Genomic DNA, 21,194 nt, shown 5'->3' with positions numbered 1-21,194 from the left:
TTGATTTTTTTACAGAGAGGAAGGGAGAGAGATAGAGAGCTAGAAACGTCGATGAGAGAGAAACATCGACCAGCTGCCTCTTGCACACCCCCTACCGGGGATGTGCCCGCAACCAACGTACATGCCCCTGACCGGAATCGAACCTGGGACTCTTCAGTCTGCAGACTGATGCTCTATCACTGAGCCAAACCAGTTTCCGCTTGTTTTTTTTTTTAATTTTTTAAAGTCAAATTGTTATTGCTACAACTTGGCTCAATCTGGCAAAGAAAAGGCCAAAGGATGATTTAGCAGTTATGAAATTATTTTTTAATTGTTCTCTAAATGCACAAAAGACCAGTAAAATAGGTGACCCAGGAAGACTTTTCAGTCAGTTAGCTTAGCTTATTATACTCCAACATGGGCTCCTGAGAACTGCGTAGAGTCCTCACCGCTGGAGTGCTTTTATACCATCTGCCTTGGCTGGTTCAGCTCTGAACCAATGATAGGACTGAAGTTGGAGAGCTTGTTAAGGACTCTGGCAGTTCTAGGATTCTGTGTTCACAACACAGTTTATTATTTTCCAGTCTCCAAAATGCAAGGTTAAGTATTGACATTATAGCTCAAGTAGTTTTGAAGTTATATATACAAACAATAAAGATTTTATTTACAAGTTATAACTCACTTCCAGAGAGAAACAGGAATAAGTTACCTATCCCCATAATTTCCCCCCCAGAAAACTATTAAAGTAGCATGAAAGTAATAAAAATTGACTAAGTACCAAAAAATAAAATAAAAAATGAGGCCTCTAAACTCTGAGAGTAATATCATCAAAATACCATGGCAGCAGTATTTACATAAAAATGCTTTGACTGCTGGAGAATACTTTTGGAGAACCACAATGTGGCTTATACCCAAGAGATACTACCACCATAAGGAACAGTGCATTAAACATCTGTCTCAAGGTAAAAATATCTTATCTTTCATTGATGGCTTGTGTTATTTACTAGAATGGCAGAATTGAATGAATACATACCTAACTAAAAGTAAATACTACCTTAATATAGTTTTCCTCTTTAAAGTATATTGTGTAGAAAAGAGTTAATATAGCAGGTCTGAGACTGAAATCCTTAAAATGTTCTGTTTGCAAGGTTAGCCCCTGACTGACATCTAGGACCTTGGATTTTGGTAATGCTCTCACCAACCTCACTGATAAAAGTATCTCACTGTGCCTAAACTGTTTGTACAAACACTACAGTTTATGCTAAACATCTGCTTTCCTCTGGGAGTTTGAAGTTTTAGTACATGCTACGTAGAGGGTACCTACATGATCTTCCAAAAGAAACGCTGGACACAGAACATCTAATGAGTTTTCCTGGTAGACATTATTTCACACATGCACTGTCACAACTGGTTGCAGAAGGAATTAAGTGCATTCTGTGTGACCCTACTAGGAAAGGACCCTGGGAAGCTTGGGCCTGGTTTCCTCCGGATTTCTCCCCGGGGCCTTTTCCCTTTGCAGATTTTGCTTTGAATGCTTTTGCTATAATAAATAATTGCTATGAGTACAATTATATGCTGAGTCCTGTGAGTCCTCCTAGTGAATCACCAAACCTGGGAGAGCTGACACACATATCATAAAAAAATAATTTCCATATGGTCCTATAAATAAGTCCAAATATTATTCAGTTAGAAAACATGACTTTGGTAAAGTATAGGCAACTGAGAGAGTCAATGTAAGACAGTAAATTGCAAACTTCTTGACTCTTGAATGACCTATCTACAATGACAACTGCTTAATACAGGCATACCTAAAGATTGCCTACAACTATGAAGAGCAATAAAGCAAAGTGCAATATAATGAGATATGCCCCTTGTCCAGCCTAAAGGAGTAAAGACATATATATATAGTTTATGATTCAAAATCAATCTCTCAAACATACAAACACAATTAATAAGCAAACATACACAAAATACCCTCATTTTCAAAAGAGGAAATATTTTATTCTTTTAAAATCTAGGACTCTAAACTCAAATAGCCAAACATTTAAAAACCTAATAAGCATTCAAACTACAGTAAGAATATATTTTTTAAAAACTTAATCAAAATATTTTTCCTTCCTTAAATTTTAAAATAGAAATAATTAAAACAAAACATAAAAACCCTTTCTCCCCGCCAGTGTGGCTCAGTGGTTGAGTGTGGAACTGTGAACCAGGAGGTCACAGTTCAATTCCTCGTCAGGGCCTGGTAGCTCAATCCTCAGTAGGGGCATGCAGGAGTGGCCAATCAATAATTTTCTCATCATTGGTATTTCTATTTCTTCCTCTCCCTTCCTCAAAATAAGAGCAATGGTGAAGCAAAGAGACTTCCCAGAGAGAGGGAAGAATTGTTTACATTGAAGATGGGATATGGAATAGCAGAAACTGAGCAGACCCTGGGGTGACAAGAGGCACTCAGAGAAAAAGGTTCACGGCTTCCCTAACACAGAGGCTGGAAGCTCATCACGCAAGTAGAGCTGTGTGCCTGCAAGGCATTATGTAGGCTTACCAGGTGTACTGGTTAATAATGTGGATTTTGTAAACAAAGAAAACACAATAATTTCAAGAGAAACATCAAAAGTGCTTTATTCTAAGTATCATAATTTTTGTGTTGTAATAGTAAGTGGGAGGCAGCTGGGCTCACCACTATGCCATCAGCACTGCACTGCAATTGCAAATGAGATTGTGGGGTTGTTATTTTTTTTCATTTTTCTCTTCCTGAGAGTTCATTATTGGTGCATAAAAATGCCATCAATGCCATAATTTTGTATTCTGCTACATTGCCAAATTCATTTATTGAATCTAGTAGGTTTTTTTTTTAAATGGATTTTTAGTGTTTTCTACGTACAATATCATGTCATCTGCAAATAATCATAGTTTTACTTTAGGCTCTTCATTTTCTCTGTGCTGCAAAGGAAGGAGAAAGAGAGCAGGTGGGTGTTCTAATAGATTTCTATCTTCTACTATCAACAGCAAGGTGGATGTATTTGACTTGCACTCTTTTGTCCATAAATAATGCTCCCCTATAAAACAAAAGAACACTTAATGAAAGCAAAGCCATTGTTCCTTGAGTTTTTAGTTATTCATAGGAACACTCTTGCCCGTTTCTTCCTTCTGTGGATCTATTAATTAGTCACCTTTAACATAGACCCATGATCTCCTTTCTATGAGTCTCAAAAGACAGGAAGCTGTATTAAACTACATAGAAAGAAACACATGTTTATGTTTCTATTGAATTTGAGAACAGATTTTACTAAAATATTTATGGCTGATGGTATATTTGTATTTCTTCTTGTGAGGCCCAGAAATAGCAGAGATAACAACTGAGACAATGAAAGGAAACAGTTCCTTGGAGATTAATTAGATAGGAAGAGTTTTATTAATGAACTCCAGGATGGAATGATGACAGAGAAATGAGAGAACTAAATGAAGTAGGAAAGAAAGGAGTTCACATTGGACAAGAGTCAAGAAAAGGAGCTGAAAGAAATGAAAAAAGGCCATGTAAAGTTAGAGAAAAACACACCTTCTTCAACACCAAAAGAAGAGCAAAAGGAGTATAATCTCATGTTTTCTCAAGTCTAAATAAATTATAGTTTCTACCATGAACAAAGCTCCAGTGTCTGGCTGGCGTGGTTCAGTGGTTGAGCATCAACCTATGAACCAGGAGGTCACAGTTGGATTGCTAGTCAGAGCATATGCCCGGGTTGTGAACTCAATCCCCAGTGTGGGGTTTGCAGGAGGCAGATGATCAATGATTCTTTCTCAGCATTGATGTTTCTATCTCTCCCTCCCTCTCCCTTCCTCTTTGAAATCAATAAAAATATATTTAAAAAATAAAAAAGCTGCGGTATATAACTGACAAAAATTCAGAAATTTCTCTCTGTATTATTAAATTTTTATCCTATGTATTTATTCTAAGAAGATTTGATGTCTAGAGAATTAGTGTCCCAAATCAACTAAAATAGTAATAAAAGAACTCTTGGATTTGAAAATTAAAATAACTCCCCAGTAAAATAAAAACATTTTTAATTTTGTGGTTCCCTGTTTTAAGGAACATTTGTTAAAACCTCTGGGATTAGCCGGGACCGGTTGGGCTCAATGGATAGAGCGTCAGCTTGGGGACTGAAGGGCCCCAGGTTCGATTCCGGTCAAGGGCATGTACCTTGGTTACGGGCATATCCCCAGTAGGGGGTGTGCAAGAGGCAGCTGATCGATGACTCTCTCTCATCGATGTTTCTAACTCTCTCTCTCTCTCCTTTCCTCTCTGTACAAAAATCAATAAAATATATTTTAAAAAATTAAATTAAATTAAAAACAAAACCTCTGGGATTAAAAATGTGTTACCAAGCTGTATAGCACTCTGAAAAAAAAAAAAAAGTTGAAATATTTTCTAATACTGTTTATTGACAACTTACTTCAAAGAGATGCTGCAAAGGATTGGACTGGAGCTTTTCTTCATAGCCAAACAGTTGGAAGCCAGTTCCCAGAAGACCTACCATAATAATCCATAAATGAAAACATAAAATGGAAGAGTAGAGATCAGTCATGGCAGAGAATAGGTATAGTTCTACAAAAAGATCTCTCATAATTATGTATCTTTGAATATTGCAAAACACATGCTATCACCTTCTGCTACCCCATAAACCAACAGTAGTCAAATTCAGTATACTGAGTTATTGAAATTAACTTCACAGAAACCAACAGACTATGAGCTCATCAAAGGCAGAGGTAAAAGTAACTTATCTTTGTACTAACAGTGCTCAACACCTCCCTGGCAAACATAAAAGAAGCATTTGTTGAGCAGCTAACTCTGGAGAAAACATCATGATGCTGGACACTGGGCACTGAAAATTTGTGAAAACAAACTGATGGCAAGTGATTTCAAAACTTTCTTTTTAAACTTGTAGCTACTGAAATAAACAAAGGTAGGAATTATCTGGATATTATAATATCACTTCTTACACAAATAATTAATAAAAACAATAAAAGATAAAACTCAAAACACCCCTGGTTACTTATCTCATTCAAGGTGACCAAGCAACAAAATTCTTTTATCTGGCCATATTTTTGCCATTTGACAATAATTTTTTTGGGGGTAATCTTTGGTGGGAAGTTCAGCATTCAATGACAATGTTAGTTTGAACATTTTAAAAAAATAGTAATTAAAGTTTATAAACCAGCAATGAAAATGCCCAGGATGGACCGTGAATATTTATACTCTTAAAATATTTTGCTAAAAGATTATCACAATTTCAGTTTGAAAGGATATCTGCAACCTGGGATCAACAGCAACAAAAAGTAGTTTAATTATTTTTAAAAAATATCTGTTTCTACAACTGTATCAGTTACCAAACTTCAGCTCTAAAGGAGCTACTGCCACTGGGCTTTGCTGACTGGGGTACATTTTTCTACATAGGCTCAGCAGAAAGTGGGATGCTACTGACACATTATATATACAATACTTTGGAGCTTAGACAGGTACTAGAAGGATGATTAAATATGTACCAGCTCTATTCGCTTTTAAGCAAAAGCAAATATGATTGTGATTCAAGGTTTTGGGAGTAAGCAGGGTGTGGAAAGATTCACAGTGTTCTAAAAAACAGAAATTGGAAAAGGCCAATTCCATTTAACATTACACCTAATATATTTTCAAAACCTCTGTGCCTAGGCATGTCTGCCAACTTTCAATAGGGGATAGCTGAAACAACCAAAATTAAAACTCTTCAACAATGACCGTTATAATGGAAATGTTAACAGGTCATTAAGCACTGTAATCCTTTAGAGAAAAACAACTACAATAAAATCCTGCAGCTAAAATTCCATGAATATCATCATGACACATTTGCTAATGCCTGTAAAATGCTTAAATCAGTCAAACTAATATAAAGTAGACACCATCTATTAGTCTGACTATTGAGCCTAGAGCCTAAACCTCTGCCAGCTGTTGCAAACTACAGATGGATTTTTAAAATGCAGGGCATGCTTTCTGATTCCTCCACAGTGAATACAAGGGCACTATTAACAGGTTCAAATTTATCCATTGTAAGGTCTAAAAAATATTTTTATTAACTAAAAGTATAATACTCACAAGAGAAGGTTCTGATAAGTCTATCTTTTGAAAGCTTTGATTTAATTTCATTAGATATGGAACATACTATTATCAGTGAACTTTAGAACTAGCAGTGTACACTGCATTTTAGAGAAATTTAAAATATTACCTAGCCTTTCTCTTGGATTAGGATTGTAAAATACTTTCCAAGACAATCATTCATCATTCTAAGTGCCTTTTATGTGCCAGGCAATATGGATACAAAGATATTTAAGACATACTTCCTGCCCTCAATATATATATATATATATATTGTTTAGCAGGGAGAGGACAAAAATAAGAAGACAGTAAAACAGAAACCTATTTCAATAGAGCTAGGTACTAGGAACTTGGTGATGGAAGAAGGTGGGCAAGGGTGTGTCTGGGTGTCAGAATGCTTTAGAGATGACACTGTAAGGGCTAGATCTTAAAACAAACATAGTAGTTGCCAGAGATTTTAAAAAATTTGCACTCACATGCTATTAGTTCTTTACTGCCTTAGCAACTACATTTATCTTGCCCTTCTTATACCTTAATTATTGGTGTATAGGAGCTAGGAATGATTCTGATTGAACTTGACATTGGAGATCATTTGTGGCACTTAATCTGTCTGGATCTCACTCCTCTTTACCCTTTTGTTTTCCTTTCCTCTCTAGACTATGGGCCCAGGATATAAAAACAGATCAACTTTCACGTATAATGGCCCAGGAAGGGCTGTGGTTGACAAGGGTGTACACCACTAGACCTATCTTCTTCCCTGTATACACACTCCTCCATTAACTCACAAATATAAGCTATTTTTCTTTAATAAGACCACAAAAGTCCTGTATTATCAGATGTTTCTCTGAATGTGTGAAGTTTCCTCAGCCAAACTTACTTGTGTGGTGAGAATTATTCTAAAAAAATAGAATACAAAATTTATGCAAAAGAGCCACTAAGGGGGGGAAAATGTAGGAGGCGCTATTTTATCTAATGGGATTCTGCTTATATTCTGTGCAGATAACCAAGTGGCATGATATTAAAACATATTATATTTAACAGTGAAATGAAAAGTAAGATCTCAAACTTACTTACCAAACTGCATACCCCAATCTCCAAGGTAATTTATTCTGGTTACATGATGTCCTAAAGCTTCTTTGAGATTTGCTATGAAATTTCCTAGTAATGAATAAAATATACAGTTTCTCATTCTTGTTAACCATTTTGGCATAAGAACCATGTGCTTCTCTATTATCAAAATATAACACAGAAAATTCCTTTGGCAAATTTACTAGCTCAGGTTTTTGTTGTTGTTGTTGTATTTACTACAACATTCATTATTATGTTTTCATCTATGTTATGGAAAGTAAGAAATTATTGGGTGGGTGGTTATTACAAGGTATCCACTAACTTTCATAAGAACAGAATTTTCATTAACATTAATGGGAGTTGGGATCACTTTAGGGTAATTGCTATTCCAAGTTAATCCCAAGAGCAGAAAATAATATCGTTTTAGTAATTAATAAAAAATAATTTGGCTGTGCCCTACAGAACCTGAGCCATACTGGTTTTAGATTTAAATAGCTCACTTTAACTTATTCCAATCACTGAAGTCCACCTTCTCATGCCTGCTCCCTAACAGCACACAGCAGTCCAAGGCTTTCCGGAACTGCTGATATTGCTTTGATATTCCACATCTATTTCATTTTCCTTCTAGTGTGCATTCAACATACTGCAGAGGCTTAGAAACCTAAAAATTACATTTTCCAGAATCTTTGGCAGTTAGAGTTCCAGAAGTAATTTAGCTTTAGCCAAACAGATATACTTTGCATGAGATTCAGAAGGTGGAATGGGGGCTACTTCCATTATTTCTGACAAACATAGTTGTGGGGCTGGTGTGTACGTCATCACAAATACAGGACCTGGTGTCCTACCATGTATCCTCCAAGGTAACTGAAAGACTGAGAATGAATGGGGCTGCCTCTTTTGCTAGTATGAATTCTAGAAGGCAAGGCAGGACTAGTGGGAGTTTCCTGACTACGGTAGTGGCAACATGGTTCTAAAGCAGTGGAAGTGATTGCAGAAAAGGGAGATGCTCCTTGATGACCAAACTCATGCTATAGTTTTAGGAATAATTTTTGCCAGCTTAATCCAAAGCTTCTTCAGCACTCCCAACAACTTGATAAATTAGTCAATATCCTATAGTAAATCCCTTCCTGCTTTTACTAGAGTAGATCCAGTTTTCTCCATGTAATCACTCACCTATATGTATATCTGACTTAAATTACTGCAGCTTCCCTATTTCAAGGCCTTCCCAACCTATAGAGTCCCAGCAACAGGAACCACCTTCTTCAGATGGTACTCAGACTGTATTCTTATTTTTTCTTAACATCTTATTACATTACAAATCCAACTGAAAGACTTAATTTAGGATTTTGGAACTGACTGTCTAATTTCCAATCCTGGCTATTATACTTAGCTAGCTGTGTGATTTTGGATAAGTTACTTTTTGGTATCTGCATTTCCTCATCCATAGTCTAGATAGAAACATCAGTGATAAGACAGAATCATTGATCTGCTGCCTCCTGCACACCCCCTATTGGAGATCGATCTTGTACCCTGGGCATCCTGATGGGGGGAACTGAACTGTGACTGCCTGGTTCATAGGTCAACGCTCAACCACTGAGCCAGGCCGGCCAGGCAACAGTTTCTATTTTAAAACAGAATATATGAATAAAAAAATGGGGGAGCTTATTATCATTATCACATAAATATTTTCTCCACATGCATAAATATTTTTTAAAGTTAAAATAATAACAAACATTTCAGTTAAAACTGTTTTCTGAGTTAATCTTTAAGTTTTTAAACAAATTTCTTTTTTCTACTTCTAACCCAGTTTTTCCCATTTCATGTAATATTTAATGAGCACCAAGCTCAAATAAACTTAAACTTTTTTGTCCTATTGCTATTTAAGCACTAAACCATTAGACTGTATCATCAAATAGTGCCCCAAAGACATGCTTAATATTTTCTGTGAAACAACTTACCTATGATGGTAGAACGCAAATGCCCAACGTGAAATTTTTTGGCAACGTTAGGTGAACTGCAAATAATTGCAAAAGTTATATATATTTTTTAAGAACAAAAGTTCTAAGTGAACTAGGTCATGCTTCCATAGTTCAGTACAATTGGGGACTAAGGCTTTTGGTAATTTAGGGCAAACATAAGTTAAAAATTAGAAATTTAGAGCAGCAGCAGAGGTGTGATGGGGCATCGCCTTCCCGATTGCTGGGTCGCCTCCTGCTCCTGAGGGCGCCCGGACTGTGAGAGGGGCAGGCCGGGCTGAGGGACCCCCTCCAGTGCATGAATTTTCATGCACAGGGCCTCTACTTCTCCAGATAAAAAAGGAGACCAGGGGAAATAAAACTATCTAATCTGAGATCACCAAATCAGGTACTAACAGTCAGAACTGGTACTCTCATCTTTTGGATTCTCATTTTACCTATCAGAGGTCCTCAATCTGTTTTCTGAGAACACCTCAGGGTGGGAGAAGACTGTGTTGAGGAAAGAAGAGGAAAAGCTACCACTGCTGGCTGTGCTCCTGCAGTTTTGACCTGAACAAAATAAGAAAGGCTGACTTTGCAGAGAGGAGAGAGACAATAGTAGTTATCTGCAAGTTTTACACCACCTACCAGGTATAGTTATCTACTCTGGTACTTCATCACATTGCTCCTACATCTGACAAAATATTATGACAACACTGTTTCGAGGAGGCAGTAAAGGTTACATATGTAGGTTTCAGAATCAGAGTTAGTGCTATGACCCTAAGCAAGTTAGCTGACCTATTATCATCAACATCTTAATGCAAGGAGCAAGCTTCTTGAGCACAGTGATTATATCTCTTGCTTTTGTGGGGAAAATTGCCTAATCTATTTAAGATAGTATATATTTAAAACATTCTCTTCTGTCATCTCTCTCATTTTCAAGAGAAATTAAAGAACAATGTTTTCTATCATTTTGCCGCATCACCCACCTTTTGTGTCTCTACTTTGAAACCACAGTGGTAAGTACCACAGTAATTAGAAAACTTCTAAGTGAGGGGCAGCTATGGTCATCCCACAGCAATGCCAGAGCAAAGATGGCTGCTGGGAAAGGGACCCTGCCTTCATCAGCATTCAAATAATCATTTAAGTTCTAGCCCTCCTTAACTGCTATAGGAAAAAACTTGAGAGGGGCAAATCCATAGGCAAATAGCACCAATGAAAAAGCCTACAGAATACAACTCAAAAGGATAATGTTATTTTTAGACATTCTTACAAGCATAAACAAAAAGAGCAGTACAGTGAACCCTTGATTCTTGAACTTAATTCTGGAAGGCTGTTCGAAAACTGAATCATTATTTCCCATTATAAAAAAATTTAAATTGAATTAATCTGTTTCAGACTCCCAAATGATTCCATTTTTATCCTTTCTTATATATAGTACATGTCTAAGGAACTATTTAATCTATAAACAAATACTTTAAAAACAAAAAGGACATAAAATATAAATTGAAATTTAATAAAAGGAAATAAAATGTACAGTAAAAAATGAAAATTTAATAAATAGTAACAAAAGCAAAAAAAGCCACAAAAATATTCACAGCACATTTTCCAGTGATGTTAACAATGTGAGGTTTAGTAGTAAACTGACTCATACTTGCACATTCTTTCCTTTATCATCCCAGAGATGTGACTGATCATACAGGTATGAGCATGAAAGGCTGTCGGGTCGAGAGGCGAATTATTCGAGATGGGAGACATTAGAGAACCGAGGTTTGACTGTGTATGGGAAATGAAAACTGAGGAGAAAAGCCAGAGAATCAATGAGTAGGAAAGACTAAGGTTTTGGTATTTTGAGCATGGTTGGGAAGGAGAGATGGTGACAGTGAAGTGAAAATGAGAAAGGTGTTAGAAGTGAGCACTGGTGGCAACTTTTCAAATTTCAAGAAACTCACAGTGACATTATTTCAAGGATGTATGCACGGGAACAGATACTGTACCACCTGCCTGCTGATTTTCCTGTACTATTGGTTAGGTAACAGTAAGGAGCGTGAGTAATATAGTACTGAAATGTCTCTTTAGAGAAGAAGGTGCTGTGTTCTGCATCAATTTAAAGACATTATTTTGTGAGACCTTATATGGCAACTAGAGTCCCCCAGCTGTCAGCACCGGCTTCCCTCTGGCACCTGGGACCCAGGCTTTGTCTGGAAGGTTGTCCAGAAGAACATCCCATCTATTTAGCATATTATGCTTTTATTATTATAGATAGTAAAACACTCACTTGCTCAGCTAATTGATTAATGAACACATAAGAAGAATAGGCACTAACCTGAATTCAACCACGATCTTCTTCTGGGGAAGACCAGAGAAAAGCTCACTTTTTAATCCATATTTTGAACCATCTTCGATAACTTGTTTTAGCACTGTCTGAAAAGTAAAGGTTGGGATTTAATGATAGAAAATAATCTGTAGTTTCCTTAAGTACTCCGCTACTGGAAACTAAATGTTTGCTAATTTGCTCATTTTAATTTGTGGAACTGTCAGCAGCCTCACCTTCTTGAGTTCATATTTTTGCACTTTTATACATCCTGTCTATTCCTCTTCACAGTGATTGATGAAGTACAGTAAATATTTTACAGGTGAAAAAACTGAAGTTTAGAGAGGTTAAGTAACTGCTAAAAGTCTCACAGAAAGTAGTAACAAAGAAATCAGAAGCAGCATCTGAATATTTATTGACTGCATACTATGTGTCAGGTACTACTCTAAGTATTTTCTATGTATTTACTTATTTCATCTTCACAACAATCTTAAGGGATAAGTATCATTTTTACAAATGAGAAAATAAAAGCACAGAGGTTAAGTAACTTTCCAAGGTCATTCAGCTAGTAAGTCATGTAGCAAAAATTGTTTTCATCCCATAGCTAACTATTGTATGCTGCTACTTTTTGATACTAATGATCACATGCAATGTAGAAAACAAATAAAATATAATTCAAATGCTTATTGGCTGCATAATAAAAACAGGAAATCATACAGAAACTGCCAAAACATATTCCAGGTTAATTTTTAGTTAACACAGAACTATTGTATAGTTCACAAAATTCATATGTTATTACTTTTCTTTGATAATGGTGATGATTTATTTACTTTAGGGCTTTAAATTTATTGTGATAGACTTTACTCTTATATCAGTTTTGCTTCTCAAATTGGATTCTGAATCCTAAATATGCAGTTTATGATGTAAAGAATTATATTATCACAGTGTTGGTTAAGATGGTCACTTAAGGAAAAGGCAGAGAGGTAAAAGGAAGTATAATAGCAAAGCAATACTTTTAGGATACATCTACAGAGTGCTAGGTTCAAGTCTAGATGCTTTTATGTTATCTCTAAGCCCCACAATCTTAGAGATGAGCAATAGCTATAAAAACTAAGGTTTAGAAACAGTATTTGCCCAAGGACACAGAGAAAATAATCTTTTCTTCACCCACATTGTACAGGACACAGAGATAAAATATTAATAGATATATAGACATTAAAGAGAATAGTGTCTGTCATACACTAAGGGCCTATTAAATGTTAATTACTCCAAGAATGTGGGCAATAAGAAGACTGCAAGTGGGGAAGTAAACAGTGAGAAGAAATTCATTCTCAAGATTATTTTCAAGTTAAAGTCTATCTATCTTTTTCACTTTCCATTCCTTTTCTTGTAATGGACGGTAGACTCCATAAGTGGTAATAGCAATAAATTAGAATTCTCTTTTACAAGTGACTCTCAGTTTGTTGATTTCTCTGGCACAAACAAAAAAAATAACTTTAATTAAAAACTATCTTATATATTTCACTTCCAAACATTCCTTTAACAATTTGACATATCTGCCACCTGGAGCTTTTTTTTCCTACTATTTTACTGAAAGTGCTCTCCAAATCAAAATTCCAAATGCCAAACCTAAATGAATGCTTAAATTTTAATATATTACTTTTATGAATACATTGTTTTGTAAAATGAACAAATAAACAATTAAACAATTAAGGTAAAGCTAAAGTCTAGGGTTGCTTTTCATCATCCACTCTAACCTCCTCGGTCCCTTCTGGCCTTCTCCAGGGGTAACCACTTTCAAACACCATCTTAGCTGATGAGTACTCTCTTCTCCTTGCAACTACTCTCCCTCCTTGGTTGTAATGACATCACTCTCTACTGATTTTTGCTTCAGTTTCCGTTGTAGGTTCCTCTTCCACTGTCTGTCCCCCGCCCTGCCCTACTCTCCACCCTGCACTACTTCTTGCTTCTAGCTCCTTACTTTACACATTTCCTAGTTATGAATTGCTAAAACTTCAACTATTACTTAACAAAATCTCTCCTGGGCCACAGACTGATATATACAGCTCAGGATTAGACAGCTCTCTCAGGCGCTTCAAACAAAATAGTATACTTCTCTTCCTTCTGCATTCTCCATTTCCATGAATTTTAACCCCAGCTAACCAAGTCTGAAACCTAGGAGTTCCTAATATTTACCTAATATTCACAACTAATAATCTATTAATCACCAAGCCCTGTTCATGTTCTCTCTCAAATATCATTATAGTTATCCTCTGGCCTGGTTTACACCCTCATCATATCTCAGCTACACCACTACAAAACAGTAATACCTAACTGCCTTATTATATAATGTCTCTATAAAAGCCTAAGCAACTGGTCACTATGACATGCATTGACCACCAGGGGCAGATACTCAATGAAGGAGCTGCCCCCTGGAAGTCCGTGTGCTCCCATAGGCATTGCCGGCCAACCTCTTGTGGTCCTCTCTTGGCTGGCTGGACAACTTCCTGGGGTCCCTCCCCCCAGCCAGCAGGCCCCAATCAACCCTAATTGCCAGCAAGGCCAAGGAACCCATGCACAAATTCGTACACCGGGCCTCTAATGTACATATAAATACACAGTTGGGTTTTGAAGAATGTAAGGGGCTAGGAGCGCTGACTCCTAGTGCAATCAAAAATGCATGTATACTTTTGACTCCTCAAAAACTACTAATACCCTACTGTTGACTGGAAGCCTTACCAATGAAGTCAACTAACACATTTTTGTATTTATATATTTTGTATTTATATCCTTACAAGAAAGCTAGAGGAAAAAAACATTAAAAAAATCATAAGGAAAATACATTTACAGTATTTATTAAAAGAATCCACATATAGCTGAAACCCGGTTTGGCTCAGTGGATAGAGTAGGGGTGTCGAACTCAATCAGAGAAGGGGCCAAAATCTAAAATCCAGCCTAAATCACGGGCCGAATGGTTTACTGAACAGTCATAAACTGTCATTGTGATGGAAATGCAGCGGAGTGCAGTGATGACAGCGCGGTGCGGGCCACATTGCAAGGCCTGGCGGGACGGATTTGGCCCGCGGGCCTTGTGTTTGACACATGTGGGATAGAGCATCGGTCTGTGGACTGAAAGGTCCCAGGTTCAATTCCGGTCAAGGGCATGTACATTGGTTGTGGGCACATCTCTGGTGGGGGGTGTGCAAGAGACAACTGGTGGATGTTTCTCTCTCATTGATATTTGTAACTCTCTATTCTTCTCCCTTCCTCTCTGTAAAAAAATCAATAAAAAAATAAAAAGAATCCACATATAAGTGGGCCCACACAGTTCAAACTTGTATTGTTTAAGAGTCAACTGTATAACGATTAAAACGAAATTTCATTAGTGTAATATCAAAAATCACATCTACCAGCTGTGGTACACATAGCATACCATGAAAAATGATTACATAGAAAAAGCTAACATTCTTTATGCAGAGCATATAAGGCCTTTCACAGTATATAATTTCATATCTTCTCCCATACCATCCTGTGCGCAAAACATAATCATCTGATTTCCAGACAATGCCATCTTATGCCACCATCTTGGTTCTGTCTCTTTCTTTCTTAATATTTTTTAAAATTGATTTCAGAGAGGAAGGAAGAGGGAAAGAGATAAACATCGATGATGAGAATCACTGATAGGTTGCCTCCTGCATGCACCCCACTGGGGATCAAGCCCTCAACCTGTGCATGTGCCCTTGACAGGAATCAAACCTAGACCTTCAGTCCATAGGCCGACACTCTATCCACTGAGCCAAACCAGCTAGGGCTATGCTTTTCTTTTTTACTGTAAGTTCCTAAAAGGCAGGATATATGTAGATTTTAATAATATAGTCTTTGATAAATAATAAGCAGGTTCATTAAATTAGTAGCTACACAGAATAAAACTATTAACTATAGAATGCCAGTAAGCTAGTAAAGTTTCTTCATATTCCAATAGATGAACAAGCTAGAGGCCAATCAATTCATCAACATGTATGTCTAAACGTAAAATATACTCAGTAAACTTAGGTACATCTTGAGTTTATAATAAAAAATTAAATCTTTGAAAGGTTTTACTTTTTGGAATGCTTTAGCAAATTAATATTTTAATTGGCTGATGCTCTTTGTTTGTCTATCACCATCACTTTTCCTGTGGATGACTTTTGTCATTTTATCTAACTCTGTTGGTTGCTATTTCTCTACAGCTCTCAATGAGGTTTTGTAAGCAAGCTACCACTAACTATTAGTCTAGTCAATTCTTTGGTCAAAAGTAGAGAAGTGTTTAATCATTCATTCTTTCCATGTGTTCAGCCAACTAGCACTACACATGACTTAAATCACATGTGTCAAACACAAGGCCCTCGGGCCAAATTCGTCCCGCCAGGCCTTGCAATGTGGCCCGTACCGCGCTGTCATCACTGCACTCTGCTGTGTTTCCATCATTCGGCCCACGATTTAGGCTGGATTTTAGATTTTGGCCCCTTCTCTGATTGAGTTCGACACCCCTAACTTAAATGCATCCTGAATGCCTACTGACAAACTTAATTAGTGAAATAATGAGCAGAATTAGAACCACTTAAATTAGTATCATTTTTTCTTCTCCTCAAGTTTTTACAAAGCACACACAGTTGAATTTGGCAAATAAAGAATGTATGTGTTCTTGTAAAATAAAATAATGTCATCTGCTGTGTATTTCTAGGGCACACCTAAAAAACAGGATTTTGTTTACCCTTTTTCCTATTTAAACTCTTTTCTTTTTCTCTTCCTATAATAAAGTTATAGTTTCTCTTGAAAGTAATCCATAAGCTACTAACAGGTGGAAGTTTGGTACCAAAGTGATAGTTCTTCATAGTATATGAACTGGTCACATAACCTTCTAGCTTTGAAAATTTATGGTCTAGTCCAAGATATTTGGCAGTTTATATTGCCTTTAATTTCATATTTTAGCCTTCTACCCTTGAGAATGATTTATATGAAGAGATTTTAAGCTACTATGTGTGATCCAAACATAAGCTAATATTTAATCATCCCTGGTGCTGCCAGTGCTAATAATTCAATTGCAATTCACAAACAGATAATGTTTCATTCAGTCTAAGTTTATACACGTGTAAGCAATGACAAATTCACAATTCTCTGCTTGAGGAATAAATTCTGGACATAGATCATTGGCTTCTTGTCAATCTTGCCAACTCTAAAATGAAAAAAAAAAAAAAAAAAAAAAAGAAAAGGCCTAAAAGGGTTGAATTTTTTCTTGACGTGATCTGAGAAATTCATTAGACATGCAAATGACCACTGTTTAAGGGCTGAAAAGAATGTAGAAGAATTAGACTTTGAGAAAGAAGTATTAGCATTTAAAAATTATCCTATCTAGCCAAAACCAGTTTGGCTCAGTGGTAGAGCATCTGTCTGCGGACTGAAAGGTCCCAGGTTTGATTCCGGTCAACGGCATGTACATTGGTTGCAGGCACATCCCCGGTAGGGGGTGTGCAAGAGGCAGCTTGTCGATATTTCTCTCTCATCGACATTTCTAGCTCTCTCTCTCCCTTCCTCTCTGTAAAAAAATCAATAAAATATATATTTTAAAAATTATCCTATCTAATAAAAGAGTAATATGCAAATTGATTGCACCTCTTCTACATCCACAAAGCCATGCCCACCAGCCAATTAGGAACAAGTATGCAAATTAACCCAACCAAGATGGCTGCCGCCACAGAGAGAGCAGGAGGCTTGGGTTTCCCTGGCAATGGAAGAAGCCAAACTTCTCACACACCCTGGCAGGCCCAGTCCTCTGCTCAAGGGTACAAAGTTTCAATTATAGAAGATAAATAAATCCCAACAAAAATGGCAGCAGCCCCGGAGCTGGAGAGAGCAGGAGGCTTGAGTTTCCCCTGGCGATGGAGGAAGCCAAGCTTCAACAGCCCAGACTGGCCTAGGCTTCCATTCAAGGCTACAAAGTTTCATTTACAGAAGATAAATAAATCCCAGATACCAGGGCCTCCACTTGAGTTGCTGGGGAGCATGGCCAGCCTGCAAACCACCACAGGACCTTCGCCCAGGCCACCCCACATCCCAAGGGAACTCCCACCCTGATCCGGGACACTCTTCAGGGTAAACCAGCTGGCTCCCACCCATGAACCAGGCCTCTATCCTATCTAATAAAAGAGTAATATGCAAATTGACCATCACTCCAACACACAAGATGGCTGCCCCCATGTGTACGCAAGATGGCCAGTGGGGGTGGGGGGGGGTTTGAAAGGGACCAAGTCTACAAGAGAGGGCAGTTGTGGGTGATCAGGCCTGCAGGGGAAGGCAGTTAGGTGCGACCAGGTAGGCTGGCAGAGGAGGTAAATTGGGTACAACCGGGCCTGCAGGGAAGGGCAGTTGTGGGGGATCAGGCCTTCAGGGGAGGGCAGTTAGGGGCAAACAGGCTGGTAGGGATCAATGAGGCTGGCAGGGGAGTGGTTAGAATGTGATCAGGTTGGCAGGCAGAAGTTGTTAGGAGCAATCAGGAAGGCAGGTAGGTGAGCAGTTGGGAGCCAGCAGTCCTGGATTGTGAGAGGGATGTCAAACTGTCCGTTAAATGGGCAGTCAGACATCCCTCAAGGGGGTCCCAGATTGGAGAGGGTACATACAGGCTGGGTTGAGGGACACCCCCAACCCCCATGCACAAATTTCATGCACCGGGCTTCTAGTAATTTAAATAAAAATATAAATAAAAAACCAAAAAATTAAAAATCTAGAGCCTACTGCCATTGGTTGATAAAATATAGAAGAGGCCCCCAAAAAGACTATTTTACAATTTTAAAATATATATTACATCTCTTTCAGCTAAGTCAGCTGTAAAGGCAAACTCCATTTACCCTAGTACATTTTCCCATCTTAGAAAAAACAAAAACAGTACAATATTGCTGCTTACCAAATGGCCTAAAATTTGGTAGGCACTTTGATGAGCTGTACTTATACTTCAATAAAATTAAGTCAACAATTAGAAAAGTCACTTATTTAAAAAATGGTAAATTAGACTCACTGGTTTGCTTAATTGGCATGAAATGTTATCAAGAGCCCAGCATGTTGTAGACACTTTATAAAAAGCTGAAAAAAAATTGTTCCTTCTTGTCCTTGTGACTGATTTTGGCTAATTAATTTCCTTGAAGTAAGAGTGAAAAAAAATAATAGAAAAAAAGTTAAAAGATCTAGAGACAAGTATGAAACACTATTTCTCTTTCAGTGAAAAAAATATATTAGTAGGAATTTTGGTTTTATAGTTATTTTCAATTAAAAAAGCAGCATTTACTAAGGTGACTATCTCAATACTGGTGTGATTTTTTTTTTACATACTACAACAAAGCCTGCATTATGATAAATTTTAATGTTTGAGATGAAATTCTCAACAAAAGATCTCATACCACTGCCTATCCAGAATTACATGTCCTCCATGGCCTTACTAATGTGATACCCAATTCCTCTATGTGATTTCCCCAATCCTCGAGGCCTGTGGTTGGCAAACTGTGGCTCTCGAGCCAGATGCGGCTCTTTGGCCCCTTGAATGTGGCTCTTCCACAAAATACCACAGCCTGGGCGAGTCTATTTTGAAGAAGTGGCGTTAGAAGTTTAAGTTTAAAAATTTGGCTCTCAAAAGAAATTTCAATCGTTGTACTCTTGATATTTGGCTCTGTTGACTAATGAGTTTGTCAACCACTGCTCTAGGCCATTCTGATTTTTTCCATCTTTGATCTTTCTTAATCTTATTGTACCAATCATCTTTATTTATTGTTTTGTGTGTGTGTGTTTTTGTTTTGTTTTGTTTTTAAGAAAACAAACAAAAAAAAAAACCCTCTCTTTTTTTATTGATCTTAGAGATATGGGAAGGAGGTAGAAACATCAATCAGTTACTTCCCGCACTTAGCATGTGCCCTGGCCAGAGATCAAACCTGCAACCCGGGTATGTGCCCTGACCAGGAATTGAAGCCACCACCTCTTGGTATACAGGACTACACTCCAACCAACTGAGCCACATTTGCCAGAACTATTTATTGTTTTATTTAAAAAAATAAAATAAAAGCTGTCTTATGGTTGCATTTGTATGATTCTTATGCTTCCTATAGAATACTGGCTACCAGAGAGCAGAAACCAGCAAAACCTTTCTTACATTCGATACAGAGCCCATTAATCCATTCAGCAATAGTTATCTCACATCTACTACACACTAGGCATTGTGCTAGGAACTGGGGACCCAATAGTGAGTGAGAAAAGCAGAAACTATAAGCTCTAATGGAAATTAGAGTTTAAAGCTCACAGACATTAATTAAATAAAAAGAATGTAAATTAGCTATGGTAAGTTCTATAAGGAGAGATGTACAGTGATATGGGAGTGTACAAATGAAGGGGTCAGAAGGCCACTGCCCGGGGAACATCAAGATCTGAAGGATAAGCAGGAGTTAACATGGGGTGGCATTCCAGGCAGAGGCATTAGAATGTGCATAAATACTGAGGCAAGAAGAGGCACATAAGTTTAAGAATTGGAGGGAAACCACTGTAGCTAAAGCAGAGAGTGAAGATGCAAGAGCTAAAACATAACCCATTCTTACCTTTGTTAACAGTTCTCTGTTTATTTTGAAATTTACAGTCCCTTGACCAGTGCTGATTTCAGTCACCACTGTATCACATTTTAGCTGAAAAGATAACAGATCAAGTAAAATAGCTAGCTATATTATAAAGTAAGCCCAGTAAGAGTTGTAGTTCTAAAATTATTAGATTTTCAACTGTCCAAAGACAAAAGGTACATCATCTCTCTGTCTTAATATCTGGACCCAGGACTTAGCCAGTCCCTCAAATCATTCATTCTATTTGGGTAAACATGTTTTCTTCTTTACTTAGTAGAATACTATTCTGTATTCCGAGACTCTTCCTCTTTCTCATTCCCTCGCCTCAAATTCTCCATCTGACACGGGAGAGAGCATCACTCACTCCCACGCTATGCAATGAATGCAATGAATTCTTTTTATCTCACCCACCTGTCGCAAAAGCCACAGAACAAGACATTATGTTGGGGCCTATGCTAAAGCACTAGTGTCAACACATAAAATGCAAATAACTTAAATACTTTGTCTTCAGTGAATATGTCTTAAAATTTTAACCAACTAGATATTCAAAGCACCTGATATATCCATGGAACTTGAAAAACACTTGTCACTGAAGAATCACTTGTTTTTATTTTGACACTAAATACTGTAATTAGGATGATTCTATTCCTGATTTACTTCCTGATAAAAATCTGGGATGGTTTTTGATCAAATAAATACTCAGCTACCAAAACTCCTTTATCACCATTCATTCTTTAAGCATCTTTTTCTATGATAATGACTTCCATTGTTCCAATTCTTCAGAGTATCCAGATACCTCTTTTGTAATAACTATATTTAAAAAAAACAAAAAACAATTTGTGCAACACCTGCCTTTTCTGGTGGTATTATACTAACAACTTGGTCATTCTTTACAATCTTTTCAGTTCCTCTTTTGGTACCAAATTCATCAAAGAAATTAGACATGAAAGAGGTTTATTAGATCATCTAACCACTTTCTCTCTACAATCATAATTCTATTGCAATCTAATAATTTCTCTTCATATTTTAATGTTCATTTTCTCAGAAACTCATTTTAAAAAGTGCAACCCATTTCTCTAATTATCAACCTTGTTCTCCTAAATTCAGAAGTCTAACCAGCATCAATC

General features: G+C 37.2%; 1 protein-coding gene across 2 annotated transcripts in view; it reads right to left on the bottom strand.

Moving 5' to 3' along the window:
- Positions 1–21,194, bottom strand: part of RARS2 (arginyl-tRNA synthetase 2, mitochondrial) — a 62,578-nt gene that overhangs the window by 30,986 nt on the left and 10,398 nt on the right. For both annotated transcript variants that reach the window (XM_045572900.1, XM_036415190.2), the window contains exons 4-8: positions 20,053–20,136; positions 11,453–11,550; positions 9,130–9,185; positions 7,178–7,261; positions 4,431–4,507 (exon numbers count right to left, since the gene is read on the bottom strand). In XM_045572900.1, coding sequence (XP_045428856.1) covers positions 4,431–4,507; positions 7,178–7,261; positions 9,130–9,185; positions 11,453–11,550; positions 20,053–20,136 — 399 coding nt within the window. The remainder of the gene's footprint in view (positions 1–4,430; positions 4,508–7,177; positions 7,262–9,129; positions 9,186–11,452; positions 11,551–20,052; positions 20,137–21,194) is intronic.

This window comes from Pipistrellus kuhlii, unplaced genomic scaffold (genome assembly GCF_014108245.1).
Source record: "Pipistrellus kuhlii isolate mPipKuh1 unplaced genomic scaffold, mPipKuh1.p scaffold_m20_p_5, whole genome shotgun sequence".
Classification (NCBI taxonomy): domain Eukaryota; kingdom Metazoa; phylum Chordata; class Mammalia; order Chiroptera; family Vespertilionidae; genus Pipistrellus; species Pipistrellus kuhlii.
This window is presented reverse-complemented; position numbering and strand designations above follow the sequence as displayed.